General features: G+C 36.8%; 1 protein-coding gene across 4 annotated transcripts in view; it reads left to right on the forward strand.

Annotated features, from left to right (window-relative positions):
* Window positions 1–17,373, forward strand: part of STAU2 (staufen double-stranded RNA binding protein 2) — a 154,869-nt gene that overhangs the window by 59,446 nt on the left and 78,050 nt on the right. For all 4 annotated transcript variants that reach the window (XM_072327340.1, XM_072327338.1, XM_072327342.1 and 1 more), the window contains exons 10-12: window positions 1,809–1,940; window positions 3,471–3,531; window positions 15,257–15,564. In XM_072327340.1, coding sequence (XP_072183441.1) covers window positions 1,809–1,940; window positions 3,471–3,531; window positions 15,257–15,564 — 501 coding nt within the window. The remainder of the gene's footprint in view (window positions 1–1,808; window positions 1,941–3,470; window positions 3,532–15,256; window positions 15,565–17,373) is intronic.

Raw genomic sequence — 17,373 nt, forward strand, 5'->3', positions numbered from 1 at the left:
GCTGAGAATTTGGCTTGCCACTGAAAAATTCTCACTAGTGGTAAATTATTTGGCTTGAATAAAAAAAGAATCTTAAGAGAAGGCTTGTGAAGAAAAAAAAAATCAAAGAAATTTCATAGACAGTTTGCTTTTCATGTACACTTCTAAACACTGTAGCCGTATATTTACCCTTTTCTATTTGTTTCACACAAAAACAATACCTCAGCTTCTTCTGCCTTCAGGAAGTCTGTGGATTCATTATGACGTGCAAAAACCTTATCAGAATAAAAAGCCTTTGTATAAACTACTTAAACAATGTTTTCCTTTAATTTAATTGAATGTGGAAGTAAAATATCTAAAGATAATATGTTCATTTTTATCTGTCACACAGAAAGCAAGTTTAGATGTGATGAAATGGATCCAATTACTTGTCCTGACCACTAGATAAACAGAAGAAAACCTCTGATGACATTAGTTGGTGTTCTGTTCCCAAAGTTAATTTCAGAAAGCTCTTTCTCTTTGTAGTCAGGCCTTTAATCCTTGATAGAGGTTATAATAATAGCTAAACCAGTTTTACAGGTCTGAGAAATAGCAGAACATTGATTTATTGTGGGTTACGTTATAAATTATCATTTTGTCTTGTCCCATTAAAGTCTCTCAGTTTTATTGCATATAAGCTTGTAGTAGATTGGCTGTTTTCTGATTGAAATTTCTGAACTACACAGAACATAAAGGTTTTATATCAAGGTTATTAATATTTCTGTTCTATGTGGTTGAATCTTTTTGTTTAATTATATATGTATTTTGAAGGGATATTCATGATCACTTATTTACAGCCTCCTTCTTCTGTTTAGAATTAATAGCAATTTGAGTAAGAAAACTTAAGTGTTAAAAAATAGATATATGATAATTTGAGGAAAGTGAATAATTATTGAATACCATAAATTACTAAATAACACATACTGTTTATTTAAGAACAACGTGCCTGTTTTTGTCATCGTTTAAGCTCCCCTCAGAATGCTTCAGCTCGTTGACCTCTAAGCTCTCTTTTATTCAGATTGCCTTGAGTATTTTACTGTTTGAAATATCTTAATGGACAAACTGAAATACAGCTTTTCAAGAACTTTGAATATTGCACAGATGAATTGCAGTGACAGTACTAATACCTCAGATCAGATGCATACAGCCTCAGTAGGTTAAGAGCGGTACCAGACTCAAGGAATGAGTTCAAGACTTGCTCAATACAAACACAGGTCCAGCAGTGAGGGAACCTTCTTTCCAAAGAGAGTTTCAATAAAAGCTTGTCAGATGTGAAGACAGAAAAAGGAAATGGCTCTTATTCCTGCATTTCTTGCAGTGCAGCGAGGTGGAAGGAATGTGAATATGGTTTTCATCCTTCTGAGAAACCACTCTCTTTTGAACCACAATCTCTGGGTCATCGTTTGTCTCTCCATTGTTCAGGATATTGCTCTGCCGATGCTGGGGAGCTGCTGAAGGCTTGTACAAGGAAGTCCAGTTTATTATATTGTTAGGAGAGAGTGAAGAACATAACTGGAGAAGATTTTCAGCAGAGAGAATGGCGTTGACACGGATGCTGGTGGAAAAAAAGATAAATAGAAATGTAGCTCTTTGGTATGAATTTGTGGACCTTCTTGAAAAATCTTAACCAGCTTTAAGTTAGGAAGCAGTATTGTAATCCACTTTGGTACTGTTCTTACTTTTACAGGATTGCATCTATATCAGAAGAGCTGGTGGTAGGTCTACAGGATTATTGTGTGGTGATGTTAAAGCGTCATTTTTGTAATTATGATCAATATTTTCTTTTTAAGGTAAAAGTAGGTAATGAGATTACTACTGGAACTGGCCCAAACAAGAAAATAGCTAAAAGAAATGCAGCAGAAGCAATGTTGCTACAGCTGGGTTACAAAGCCTCTACTCCTCTTCAAGACCAGACAGAAAAGGTGAGAACCAATTGTTGTGATGCCCAAATTTTACCTTTGTCTACGTTTCTTATCTGTATCAGCTATTCCCTTGTTACAAATAGAACTTTAAACCTGTGCACTGCATTGCTGGGTTGCATGTCAGAGATCAGCCTTCATTTCACAGCAGCAGACAGTAAGAGAGTTAGGGATCAGAAGTGTAGTTCTAGAAGACCGTGTGTATGCAGAAGAGTACATGTAATGTGTGCTTATATTCTGCTTAAAATATGCCTCTTTTATGCTCCTGTTGGTACAATGAGAGGACACCTCTCCTGGAATAGGAAAGAACATTGTCATTAATTTTCATACATAAACGACTCATTGCTATTTGTATTTCCATTGAATATGTTCCAGAGTAATTCTAGAAAAATAATGGCCTTTCTTTTAATTGCTGAGAAAGAAAATGTGTGTCAATATTTTCTGGAGAGGAAATAATATTTTAAATTCAAGTATGTTATATTATGTATTTCCTTGTTAGCAATGTGCAGCTTAGCACTCCTGACCTGTCCTTGACTTCATTGATTAAAAGTTTTGTAATCAAAATAGGTGTTAAAGTTTTACTTTTCTGTCCTGACAAGATCAGAGCAAGGCATTTGGCTAAGCTGTGGACTCTGAACAGCTTCTGTCATACACACACACAGGGTCCCCTGCATGTGTATATTTTGATCACGGCTTAAATGTTTGCTGTGGATGCATATACTGACTATTGACTCCGGTCAACAGAATATTCTGCTGGGCTTTTATAGGGACCACATGATAAATCTGTATATAGTGCTGCTCAGTGGTTAGTGAAGGGAATGATGCTGCTTTATTTTCTTGCTTTCATTAATCTATTGCTTACAAGTGTATTGTACAAAATAATAATAAACAGTAAAACAGATGTAATTACATACTTGCAGAAGTAGAGATCTTTGAATTGGTGTAAAGCACAGAAGAATATGATGCAGCCCAGCATATGGTTGGCCTTCTGGGCTGTAAGGTCACTTTGCTGGCCCATATCTAGCTTGCCATACACCAGTACCCCCAAGTCCATTTTGGCAGGACTGTGCTCTATCCTTACTTTTGTAACTAAGTGGATTCCTAGCAAGTAAATATTTTTAAATTGCACTCAAAGTACTTTGTATTATTTATGCATTCTTTCATAGGCAGATATTAGGATCTTCTTGTTTTAGAATGTAATTTCTCAGTAGTCTGTGTATATTTACAGTTGAGAGCTGCTTATAACATTTAATTTTAAGTCTGATTTGGTAACATTGAGTAGAAGCTAATCCTTGGAGAAATATTTATATTTCAGTGTTAGGCAGTAGTTATTAATGTTTATTCATGAAGGGTACATTCCTCAAATAACGTACTTTAGACCAAAATTAAGATATGTTAGCAAGGATATGTGAGCAGATGTGGCAATCCCAAGTCACCCTTCTTAGAATTTCTCAATCAAATTTATAAATATGGGTGTTGTGCTTAAGGAGCAGTTTAACCTTTACTTATCTGTCTCTTTCTACCTAATTTCAGCATGGAGAAAACAAGAGTTGGAACGGACAGAATGTTGGGTTTCCTGAGCCAACAAGTAGCAGTAAGTATAGCTTTCTACATTCTTATTTATTCTTAGTTCTTTTAGTCTCTGTAGGATTTAGATTATTCAAGCTAATGGAAATGCTTTCTCTAAATTTGCAATTAGATTAATTAACTCTGATGTATTCTATGTGTGTGAATGTAGATGTGAATAAATGCAGGAATAAGAAGATTTTCATTTGCCCTTGTTTTCAACATTTTTTTATTTGCTCATTTAATAAAATCGGTCATAATTTTATTAAACAATTGAGTCCTAGTGGTTGTTGGGGAATTAAAGTAGTTGTCTAAACTGCAGGGTCACTATCACATTCCAGCAAGGTTGCATGTATCTTATAGATACATATAGGTAATGACCACAAAAGAACAAAAATTTGTTCATTTGGAACCCTGAGATAAATCTCATTTGGTCCAGTGAACTTTTATGGACTGAAAATTTCTCTAGAGATCACATCAGTTTCCACTCCTGGTTGTTTCTGTCTTCCTCCTTGAGGCTTGTCTGTGGATCAAAGACATGGGAGAACTTGCTGGTGAAGACCAGCTTCAGTTTCACTACAGACACTACAGTTGTTAACAAATAAGACAAGCTTATAGGTCTTCCTGATAGATTAAGCAGGCAAAGGAGACAATTTATCACTTCTGTTCCGCTCTTATGGGGCCCTACCTGCTATACTGTGTCCAGCTTTGGGTCCCTCAACTTGAGGAAGTCACAGACTTGCTGAAGCAGATCCAGAGGAGGCTACAAGGGAGACTGGAGGGCTGAATGTATCTCTTCTATTAAGAGAGGATGAGAGAGTGGGAGTTGCTCATCTGGGAGAAGTGATGGCTCCAAGGAGACCGTATAGCGGCTTTCCAGTACCTAAAGGGGACTACAGGAAGGATGGGGAGAAATGAAGGATAAAGGGTAATGGTTTTGAACTGGAAGCAGGCAGGTTAAAGTTAGATACAAGGAAGAAATTCTTCACTGTGAGTGTGGTGAGGCACCAGGACAGGTCTGTGAGAGAAGCTTTTGAATCCCTAGAATTTTTCAAGGCCAGGCTGGATGGGGCTTTGGTCTGATCCCTGGTCTAGTGGGACTTGTCCCTGCCCTTGGCAGGAGTTAGAAATAGATGATCTGTAAGTTCCCTACCAACACAAAACATTCCACGATTCTATTATTTTTCTCAGCTCTGGACCTACTTGAGTGTGGTAAAGGTCATATAGATAGCATCTTCTTCACTTTTCCATGAGTACTTATTCTTCTCTAGAACCATGTTGATTTTTGTACTTGATAAGAGTCTCAAATGTCATCTTCAAACTGAATTTTAATAGAGATGAAAGCATATTAGTTGTCATTATTATTATTATTATTATTATTATTGTTGTTGTTATTATTATTTGGCTGATACGCATCTGAATTCAACATCTGACATAGTTCTAAATGTAGTTTTTAAGGCAATTCAGTAGTGTTCCAGTATATATGGAATCTTCTCACTTGCTGCATCTGCTTGGATTTTGTGCTTCAATTTATACAAAAGACTGCCAGTATTTGAAATTATCTTGGTTCAACATATGCCATCATTTTCCCCTGAAACTGAAGATGAGATGTTACAGAATCTTAAGACTTATTTTTAATTCCTTCCTTCAAGCTCTATCTTCAGTCCTTACCAGTTCTAGATCATTGCTGTTATGTATTGTCAAAATCTGTAGGGACATAGTCTGTTACCATCTACAAATGTTAACGTCTTCAGATGTTAACCTATTGGAGTTTGGGACAGCAGAATAAGAACTCAAGCTTTTGTCTGCTTTCCTCACCATGCCTTGTCGCTAAGATATGTAAAGATGACAGGACAACCATCTACTACCATCCACTACACCAACAAGAAAATATGCTTTCCAGGCTTTACCTGGTAAGAGTGTTTTGTTGATCATACATGTAAAGCCAAACCCAGAAGGTGAAGGCAAACTCATTCAACAGGGAACGGGATCAACAGTCATTACTTAATATATCAGTAGCTATTATCATTTTTTCTGAAAGTTCAGAGACCACTGTGCTTAATCCCCTGAGTCCTTCACTCCTTTTTGTAGTCTAGAGGACTGATAAATATTAATCAGCTGATTAAAGTATATCATTTTTGCATTCAGAGGGACTGTGCTATCATTTTGCAGAATAGGAAGGGTTTGAATACCTATGCAGTATTCACTTGATGTTTGCATTTGTTGTAATCCTAAAATACAATTTTAAGTGGTCTTGAAAACCATTTGGCATCTCTTATTTGGATTTCTAGTACTTTTATTCTAGTAAAATTACTGTTTCCTGTTAGCCCAGCATATTATTCATGGGTTCCCTTTGGGAGGCGGGTACTCTGTGTACGTACTGCACTAGATTTTAACATAAAACTATGTGAAATAAAACTGGAATAGTAAAGTGAAGCTGCACATTTTAGTAGAACAGAAACAAAAGAGTTATGTATTTTAGTGGAGCTGAAGAACAGATTCCATTGTGCTTTTATTATGTAGTTTGTTTTGGCTGAGAAATACCCTTCAGTCTGTATCCTCCTACATACTCGATGCGTTTTTAGTATTTCCTCTTACATGTCCTTGAAATTTCTCCTGTTCCCCTGTCTCGTGTGCTTTTGTAGCTACCATTGCAGCAGACTTCATTTCTGTTCCTCCTACTCATTGGCAAAGCTTCTTCCCATTGATTTACTTCTTTACCTTTCATCTTCATTTCACAATCCTGAAGATGACTTGAAACAAGAACCTATTTGTTCCTTTGTTTGGAAGGTCTTAGACATCTTCCACACGTGGAATAACAGAGACAGGAGTGAGATTTTTCCATCATGCTCCTGGAAGTGGTGTTGAAGCCAGTGTTCTTTGAGCACAACACAAATATTTGCAGCCCATGCAGAAGTTGTTTACTGTCAACAGGATGCTCATTTATTTCTTAGGATTTGACTTAAGCAAGTACTCACAAAAAACAAAATGTGAAACAAATAAACAATCCTAATGCAAACTGTAGTCTTTTGGGAACATTCATCTTTTGATTTTGTTTTTCTGGATAGGCATAATCATACATTTCATACGGCATGTGTTCTAGGAGAAGCTGTAGATGAGGCATAAAACACTGAAAAATGAAGAACAAAACTGTATAAAACTCAAAGGAAAAAGTATTCAAAGGATTTTTTTATATATATATTTCTAAAAAGGAAAAAGAATACTTCCATAATTTTTCTTTGTTTCCCTACACTCAGTTTTCACAGACCAGATTTCCTTTATCTATTTCCAGAAATCTTAGTGCCCACAAAATAAATAGTAAAAAAATAATGATAAAACAGTTACATTCAGAACAAATCTACCTCTCTGTAAAGGACAGGCTTTTTGTTTTTACTGCCTAACGTTTTATTACTAGGGATTCCTGTGTGACTTTACAATCTTTGTTCTTCAAAGTACATCTGCTCCTGCTGTTTGTTCACCACCTGAAATCATAATCATTTGTTTGTGACATCACAGTTAGTCACTGTGAAGATGGTTAGATTGTCACCAACAGATGACAGTGATTTCAGACGGTAAATGAGCAGCAGGAGCAGATGATCTCCTAAGGAAAAAAGATACTTGATCTCTTGCAATTGTTCTCGGTAGAAAACAAGCTATGAAAGGAAAAAGAAATTAGATATTCAGAAGTTTCTTAAATCTGTAATGAGAAACTTCAGCATTTGTCCACAAACCCTAATTATATGGTTACATTCAAATTTGTATTTAGAAATCTCAGGGTGTTTGGTTTTTTTTTGGTGGGGGTTGGGGGGGAGGGCAGAGAGATGGAGTTGGGGAAATAAATGTACAATAAATAAGTTATCAACTTTTATATGGGAGTATCTTCACTTTGGAGGAAGTAAAATTGATGTGAGCTACATAGTTCTGGAACTTGGTGGTTTTATTAAAAACTTTTTAAAGTAGCCCTCTGTATGCTTATTTTACAGCTGGGGATTTTGATGAAGCCTTACAGTAGTTAATTTAATGCCTCTGTATTTCTATGAACAGTAACAGAAGTGTAGAATTTGGGAGTAAAGTTTGTATTTTATACTTCAGACATTTAAAAATGAAATTTATCTGTGTTGTTTTTTATTTATTTATTTATTGCTGAAACATTTAATTCCTTCTGGGGTATTTCAGAGGTGATTTCCAGTGCATTGTATGCATTTTTTATTCAGTACTAAGTACTGTTGTTTCTGGAAGGATTCAGATTAGCATGCCTGTATGTGATACGAGATTTGAGCACAACTGAGGTGTGTGAGACTGTTGGTCCTCCTCTGTTCCCCACATGTCCCTCCTTTTGAGATGCTTTGTTAGGTAATAAAGATAATGCAAGTTTTGCATCTTCAGATGTGACACCATCACTGCTGAGTATAGATGTGTATTTCTGGCATACCTAGTGTTTTAAACATGCATCTGGAAAGTTGAGAGGCTTACTATGTAGGTTTGGTTTCCTTCTACACTAGAAGGAGAGTACCCACGAGGTACAGAGTAATCTGGGTAATGGAAACCTCTGTGCGGAGATGTGTAATCACTATGATCTGCCAACAGAGAATGAAGAATCAGGTGTTGTCAAAATGCAATAAATCCACAGAGAAAACATGATCTAAAGGAATCATGACATTGTACTGTTGGTTATCTGTTGATTAAAACATTTGTAACTGAAGGTGCAGTTATGTATTGTAGTGGTTTACACAAAATATCTTCTGCGTATTTTAGGTACAGATTAAACAAAAGTGTTACTAGCAACTCATTCCTTGGTTCTTGAATAGCATGGATTAGGTGTAAATAAGAAACATACATTTGGGCTGTGAGAGCAATGGTTTGAATGGTCTCAAACTGAGAAAGAACCCAGGTCTTTGCTTTCTAGGAGACTGGTTAACCACAAAACCTTTAATGTATAGATGGGTACGAGAGAACTGCCAGCATGACAGTAGATAGTCAGCTGTCTGGGTAGTTAAATTCAGCTTTTGCTTTTCCAAGTCTTCTAAATTTCCTGTATGAATTGTTTGTTCCAGGTTGCTCGTCCTTTCCTTTGAAAAAAATCTGAGTGTGAAATATCAGCACAAAGCTCTTTTTTTTTTTGATGTTAACTCTCAAATTCAGATTTAAGAATCTAATTCTGAAAATGATCCGCACTTAATCCTCTTTGTTCAGCCAAGCAAACTGAGCAGTATCCCACAGTTAACTGCATTTCTCTAAATACTTTCACATTTCTCCTTTAACCATCCCCACCCTTTTTCTCACCTGGAACCTGCCAGCTACATTGCCATTAGTCTAGAGTAATAGTTTCCTTGAAGATCTTGAACTGAAGCGTTCTTGCTGTCAGAACCAAGACTTAATTTTCCATTCTCCCCTCCATCCTCTTTACTTACATCAAACATCTTAGCCCTATGACTTCCACTCCCCCACCGCTTTCTCCTCCTCTGATTTCATCTTCACTCATACCTACGCTGTGTTTGTTGATGTCCCCCTTGACCTTCTTAGCTTCAGCAACCTCTCTATCCTTGTCTTTCAGACTTGCTCATTCTTTCATCTCTTCTACATACAGGTCATGCCTTTGTTTTCATCATCACAATTCTCATTCCCCTCTTAATCTGTTAATGAATAGTCCTGCCTGCACAGGTCACTGTCTGGTTGTACTTAGGCACTCTCCTAATTACTTCACACCCTCAAAGATCACTTTCTCGCTGCTTTTACAAGCACTGTGATCTGTCAGCTCACTAGCTTCATTTACTAATAAAGATAGTACCTTTCTACATTTATACTGGTACTTTTCAGAACCTGATTCATCTAGACTGTAGATTGCATGGGACACCATTACATTGTTGGATCCTTGCTGTGCGGAGATTGTATTGTAGAAATAATGATGTAGGTGTTTTGCTTGTTTCTATTAGAATATTTCATATTATATTTGTAGAAATTCTCCATTACAAAGATTGTCTTCTTTTTTAACAAAAATATATTTCCCGTAATCATCCAAACTAAAGCTGTGGAATGTTTCAATGGATTTTTCTCACTAGAATTTAACATCAATTATTAGATAAAATATATACAGTAAAATATATAAAGTCTCCTGTGATACTGAAGTTTCAATTTGGTGATACTGAAAGAGTTTCAGTAAAATCAATCGATCTATCTATCTGTCTGTCTATCGAGACCTAACCTCATGATGAACTAAATAGCTTTTACTTAAATGTCACAGTTATTTTATGGTTAAGTAAGCTAGAATTTTAACAAGTGACTTTATATAACATCAGTTTGTTTAAGGTCATGTAGACGAGATCGTTGATGGAAGGACATTGTGTAATGACAAAACATTTTTTCATGTCTGAATATAGCGGTAGCTGGTGACTTAGAAATACCACAGATAGTTGTGGTGAGTAGATAATGATTGAATCTTGGCTTTCCCAGCCAAGACTGTGTGTAGACTATTACGGAAAACGTAATGGATATACTATTTGCCTATTCACTTGTTTGACTGATATTTTCTGAGTTCCTGCCGAGGTAATAAAATTGGAAAATATTCCAGTATATAAATAGGCATTTTTTTACAATGAATGAAGTATAAAAACATAATTACTTTTTATGATAATATTTATATTTTTCCGGTCTTTTTATTGAAATAGTTATTTACAGAAATTCTCTTTTTTCACTCCCAGTGAATTTGTAATGGACTATAAGACAAGTTGAGGACCTGCCAGTTCTATGGAGGAATTGTTGCAAGTGAAAATTCACCATGTCTTAAGATTTTGTCCATTTTAACTTACATAATAGTGAAATCAGAGTTGGATTTGGCTCTTAATTTCTCTTACTTAATACCTTAGTGCAAAATTTTGCAACATATTTTCAGCAGTGCAGTGGAAGGCTTTATTCAATCTGAACATGGGTAGCATAAAGAGAAGTTGTTGGATGGTTATTGAGTTTTTTATTCGGTTCCGAGAAATACTGATAATCTTTGTGAACAGTCTCTTTTTTGTTTTAAATCCACTGATGGATTATTTCAGAGGTAACGGTGTTAAACAGTTTATGAGCAAGTCAAACACTGAATTATCGTCCATTTTGTCTCACTACACAAGACATCTTGTATCTCATACCATTGGCTGTAGCGCAAAGAACAGCATGTGCTCTGCAGGAATGTCAGGGGAAGCCATACACCATCTACAGGGCTTTTGACACACCAGATGTGACTTTTCTGTTGGACTTTGGGAGCCCATGTCGAAAATTCTAGTTCATGGTTTTCTTTTAGACCAAGTATACTGAGTTGCCTTGGAACAGTCAATGAGTGGCCTTGAAACCAGGAAAGTCATTGAGCAGATACTATACAGCAGAGTATCTCTACCCTGTTGATCAGGAAAAAAGAGAAAATCAGCTCTATTACTTACGTGGATTGACAGTACAAACCTGGTGTTGTACATCACCTTTTGGAGCTGAATGATAAAATCAAAATCTTAGCTTTTCATATTATCCAATCTTCCTGACAGAAATAGGAAACTGAAAATGGGACACCAGTGTTACAGGTGTAGATGCTTCTGAGTTGCAGGCAACGCTGTCATCATTGTGAACCGTTCTCAACTCAGAAGGCCCACTGCTATGTGGTAAATTGTCTCTGTCACTATATCTAGTAAACTCTGCTTTACAGCCTAATTATATTCTTGCCTATGTCCAAAGCTGTTCTATGGTTCTATGGTGGTGGCCCATTTGCAGAAAAGTCCCCTTGCCCCTTCTGGCAGGGAGACCTTATAGACAAAGGATTAGGGTTAAAAATAACACCACTTCAGCAGGTCTTTTGGAGACTACCGCTGCTGCTGCTATAAAAAGAAGTGGAATCAAAGCATGGAGATGCACTTCAAGGGACAGGCTCATGAAGGATAAGCCATTTTGCATCACACATTTGCCTTGGAGTCTAACTTGTTTTGCAGTTGTGATAGCAAAAGTAGACAATGGATGATGAGATTTATTCTTAGGCAGGAGAGGTATGGAGTTTTCAGAGACTGTAGAAGTTTGTAAGAGACTGCTAACAATTACTGCCAAGGATGAGTAAGACGTGTTTTTCAAATGTTAGTGATTACACTGCATAGCTTGCTTGGATATTTTTGTAACACATTTGACCACAGGTTTAAATAATATAAGTGGAAATTATTTTAACGTGTTTCCTGAATGTACCTCTTAGTTATGTCCAGCAGAAGGTGCAGTGTTGTTGGGCTAAGTGGTAGTATTACAGTTCCAATGACTCTTAATAGTTGTGATGTTACCTTTGAAGTACGACAAAGTCAGCATGGGATGGCTGTTCAACAGAGACATAAAAACCTTTTTTGTGGGGGGAGTGTGAGGGGGAGAAGGGAGTGAAAGACTAACAGATATATGGAAGCATTCACCTAGAGCTGTTCTCCTGCAACACAAGGAAGTGTTAGAGCAAAAGATTTCTTTGTCCCACTTTTTTTAATTAAAGTGCTTATTTGAAGACTAATTATGAGAATTCTTGGAGAGTTTTGATCTGAGTTTTATTTCTCTGTTGATGTCATACTCCTTGATTTGTGATAGCATAGTTACCATGGTAACTAAATTGTTATTCTATATCCTTGAAGGATTCAGCAGAGTTGAAGTAAGCAGACAACAGAGGCATGATATTAAAAAAAAAAAAAATTCCTTAATAAGGTTACAAATAGATAATGAATTAAAAAAAAAAAACAACCCAAAAACAGAAAAACCCACAAAAAAACCCACATACTTGATGTTTTCAAAGAGAGCAAGTTTTATTGGATTTTACAGCAAGTTTCTAAGAGGCTCCATGAAACATGGGTCCTGAGTATAAAATCTTAATTGCTTGCAACTATATTAATGTAATGGCTGGAATATTACATTACTTTGTTTCCAGAAATAATCAATGACTGTAATATAATATCTGCTCTCTGAGCCAGTGTATGATTTAAATTAATTATTGCTTATAAAGCACTTTGAAGTCTGTAGCTGAAAGGTGTTGCATAAGAGTAGAAGTACTATTATTAATTTAACATCACCATTACAGTAAAGGCAGTGCTTTAGATGCATTTGCTAAACTTTACTCAATATCTTTTTATTCATCATATGCCGCATATTAGTTATTTTAACATTTAGAGAGCTTAGTAATCTGGAAGTATTCCAAACCATTGTTCCAGACAGCAGTTAGACATTTGGGTGGATCATGTAAAAACAGTGAAATGGCTGAGAAAGCATGTAAAATGTTTGTTTTAAGTAATATTACATCAATGGGACACACATCTGCTGTACTGGATTGGGTTTTAAACGTCTTGAAACTTTTTTTCTTTTTTAATTGTTGCGTGATCTTTATTTTCTGGAGAAGGAAGGTCTTAGTTTTGAAGAAGTATGTTGTTATAGACTCTGTTCAATGTTGATTTCATTTCTCATGTATGTGTTGAAAATCAGGTTTAAGGTGGGCCAGGTCTTAGGGAGTGCCGAACACCTGTAACTCGGTGTCATTGTTGATGTTTGTTTTTGAAACCTGACTTCAACTACCAGCATCTACACTATTTTAACTTCATTCATATTGTCTCTGGTGTGAAACTATTTGAAAGTGTGATTAGTGATAAGCCTTGGAGGCTGTAGCCTTAGAAAAATGGTATATTGCCACTCTATTACATTATGATTATGCATCATAGAATAATAATGGGTGTTTAGACAGCTGTTGTTCTCTGCAAGGTTATATTCTACCTTGTCTCAGATGGAGAGAGACACTTTGGGGACCCCGTCCTCCATCTTTCCTAGTAATACTGCTGAGAATTTGTTCTTAGCTCTGGATTTCAGCACAAGATCGCCCTTGTTCTTAGGACTTTTCATCCCCACGCAGGCAGGGCAGGCAGTGGGCACGTGGTACAGGTGCGTCCAGCTCTGCCTCGGTGCTGATACAGTGCTGGCAGCAGCATTTCTTTCTGAAACTGAGGTATTCATGAAGCAGAGTTCTATCCTCCGTTTTGCATGTTCTTAATGTAAAAAGAACAGCAGCACATTCCAAACTAGGCTCGCATAACCCCATAAATAGGTCCTTCTCAGAACTTTGCTAGAGCTTTGTGAAGGTTATGAGCTGATGTTCTAACTCTTTGAAACCACTGTTAATTTAAAAGCCAAATGTGTGAGTAAATCGATTAAAAAGATTCACCTGTGAGCAATTTGCTGAGTCAGCAGTGAGGAAGTTCAATTTTCATCGTGTGGTTGAAAATGAGGATATTAATCACTGGTCTTTTTGTTGTAGATGTTTTACTTAAGAATACCGCTTGGACTTGGAGCAGAAAAGTCCTTTGCAGGAAACTGGAAATTATTTCTCTTCTTTGAATTTATTTTGCAGCCTGAGATGACTTTAATATGTATTGCAAGTGAATTAAGCCTTGGATGCTTTGGTTTCTCTTGAGATAACTAAGTTAGTTAAAAAATAAGTTTATCATTCTTAAAATGAAATGCCGTATGGCTCAAGTTCACAGCTGTTTTTTTCAGGTGTACACTAGAAAATCAGTGTGTTATTATTATGAAATTAAACACTTCAAGCTCATTTTTCAATTTAATGATGATAAGCAAGGAGTTTTCCTCTTATATCAGCAAACCAGGTACTTGTGCTTCCAACAAATATTTCATTGTGTATAAAATTACCAAACTTCATCCCTAGTTCTGCACATTTTCATACACAAAGATATTAGTAAAACTGCTTTAGTACATGTTCCTGTTTTTAAGGGTGTTTAGGATCAAGATGTTCTCTAAACATATTAAATATTTGAAATGTGGACCCGTTGCTCCTAGTTTAGATGTCACTAGAAATATTTGAATGTTTCTTGCAATTTGCATGAATAAGTGTAATTCTGTAATGTTTGCTTTAATTCTTGTTGATATTAATCATGACATGTGCATAATTTCTATGCTAAGCATGAGCGTTGTCCAAGGCAAGAAACTATTTGCAAACTATAAGATGCTGTATGTGCGGCTGAATGTTACAAAAATTAAAGAAGATTGAAGGGCAGGCAGTTGCATAGGAGTCATGAGCACAGGAATGATGTGGCTGCAAGGCTGTTTAGGATTACTTAAGCCCAGGCTGCTGCTGTAATTCAGCAGATGCTTTTAGCCAGCTTCTGAGGCACTGCAGCTACTACAAGGAGCCATTCTGCCCTGCTTTTGTCTCCAACTGCTCGTTCTCATGAGCGTCACTGCATGGTCCTACAGGTGCTTGTGCTGGCACAGGCAATAGAGCAGCTGGAGAGAACAAACAACAGCTGTAGGTGGGAGAGGGAAGAATGACTTCTGATGGGGATAGTGCTGACACAGGCTAGTTTAGAGTATTTGTCAAACAACAGCCTAAATTACTCTATCAGGTAGGAGGCAGAGGGTTGTACCAAAATGATGATATTGCTACTATTCTGAAGCAGCAGCTGTTCCTCATGGTTTGCAGAACTCAGAACCATATTTATTCACATTGTGTATTCTGTGTTTGCCACAGTTTTAGAGTCCAGAAGTTTTTAACTACTTAAAAAGGGTGGTGGGGGAGGAAGAAGAGGAGCACTTCAGGTCTGCTTTGTTTCCAAACAGTTTGGTAATTTCATTTACAATTACTGTGGAAAAAAGATGCTGCTTTTAAGTGCTTACTTTGTATTCTGTTGAAAAGTATGCTAATGAAAATTGTCTACATTCCATGACCATTCTAGGGTAATAAAAATGATCTCTGCTTTTACTTTCAGCACCAAAGGGAATACTCCATCTCTCTCCTGATGTTTATCAAGAGATGGAAGCAAGCCGCAACAAATCAGCCCCTGGTACCACTGTAAGCTATTTGTCACCCAAAGAAATGAGCCAGACTTCTAGCTCTTTCTTCAGCATATCTCCTACAACAAATAGCACAGCTACAATTGCCAGGGAACTTCTCATGAATGGAACATCCCCGACTGCCGAAGCCATAGGTCTAAAAGGAATATCTCCTGCTTCCCCCTGTTCTGCAGTGCAGCCTTCAAAACAGCTGGAGTATTTGGCAAGGATTCAAGGCTTTCAGGTATGGGAGGGGGAAAATGAAGCTCTTCAACCAGAATCATAGCATTGCTATCATGGTTTTACTCTTGCCCTCTTGAATTGGGCTTGCATGTAACTTATCTTGTAAAATTAGCTCGTGTCCAAGGCAGTTTCTGGGTCCAGGAGATACAACCCTGCACCAATATACAATATATTATGTCCCTCTTCTTTTTTGTTCCTTCCTTCCATTCACTTTACTACAGCCCGTCTTTCTCTCCATTGTTTATTCCCTATAAAGAATTACAGGCTTAAATCATGCTTCTGCTTGCACTTCTTTGGGTGTCTCACCTCTTGGCATTCAAAGCTTTACTAACTGCTCTGACGCTGGTTTCTCATGGGCTCAGATCCAGACGACACTAATGAATTCCCTTAACTTTGCATTTGTCCTCTGGGTTGGGTTGTTAAAACTGTTCCTTTGCTTCCCACACTGCACCTGTTGACTCACCTGTAGAACAGAGTTTCTATCAGAAGGTGCGATCTAGGAGCAGGTTTGGTATCAGAGCAGAATAGATTGTTCTTCACATCACAGTCAATATTAGAGAACGTAAGATGTACCGTGCTGAGTCAGCATGCTGGTCCTCAAGCCCTGATGATCTGTATCCAGCAATGGCAAACCCCATGTATTTTGTAGGACAGTGAAAGCCTCCTTAGTACATTCAGTCATTTCTGCAGTGCGGAAGATGGAGAATGAAATCCTCTTCCTGAACACCATTACATGCAAAATTACATGCATATTTGTATGGTAGCTCATGTTACTACGTTGCACCATTGAAGGATAGGACCAATTATGTAGAAACATACTTTTTCCTGTCTTAGAGGCTTTTTTCTTTGCTTTTGTTTGTTTGTTTGTTCCTTTTCAGAGTTGTGAATTTATTTCATTTGAAAAAGTTGGTTTTGTGTGTTCTAGCCTATGTCATTTGATCATGTAACCAAATTATGGAAATGGAAGGTTTCTGTTAGAATTTTTGCATGACTGATAATGATATTTTTCATCAAAGCCCATGTAATTTACAAAGTATACAGTTGTTGGAAGTGATTTATAAGAGGCTACTAGAATTATGGAAATAGCGTCAGATGTTCTGTTGGCATAAGCAGTATAGTTAAATAATATTTGCAGACATCAGCTATGACCCGCTGTAGATTTGACCTAACAGTGTTTCTGTCTCAAATGTACATTCATTCAAATTCCTTTTGGCTTTCATTTTCAAAATGTAATTTTTGATTCAATTGTTTGAATTTCTCTGAGTAGAAGAAACAAAAAAATCTAAGCCTCACTTTATGCGTTTAAGCCGCTAAGAGGAATTCGGTTTATCTGAGTTCCACTTGTTACCTGCCTTGCAGTAGAAACAGATGAATTCTGATGAAAAGAAATTTAATCCCTGATGTTTTCACTGCCTGCTTTCACATCTTTGTCAGATTGCTTGTGTCGACTAGTAACACTTTATTTTCATAGAACCAATGCACAATTTATGTTATTGTTTTGATTCCTGCCTGCCTGCAGTATGTGGTGACTGTAAAATGATTAGTTGCTTGTCCTGTTTTTTGTGTGGGTTTTTTTTTTTTTCATGCTTTGATTCTAGTTGCTAATGTAGAGATTGTTTTTAAAGGGTCTTACCTTGATCCAAAAATATAATCCAATTACTACGCAACCTAGACTACTACATTTTACGTGCCCTGATTCAAATCAAGAAGTTTGGTAGAGAATGTCTATTACTGACATATATCTTCCATGTATGTAACTGCTGATTTTACATCATATTAGAATGCTTTTTAACACCTCGCTTGGATAAGT

Source organism: Excalfactoria chinensis, chromosome 2, assembly GCF_039878825.1.
Source record: "Excalfactoria chinensis isolate bCotChi1 chromosome 2, bCotChi1.hap2, whole genome shotgun sequence".
Taxonomy (NCBI): Eukaryota; Metazoa; Chordata; class Aves; order Galliformes; family Phasianidae; genus Excalfactoria; species Excalfactoria chinensis.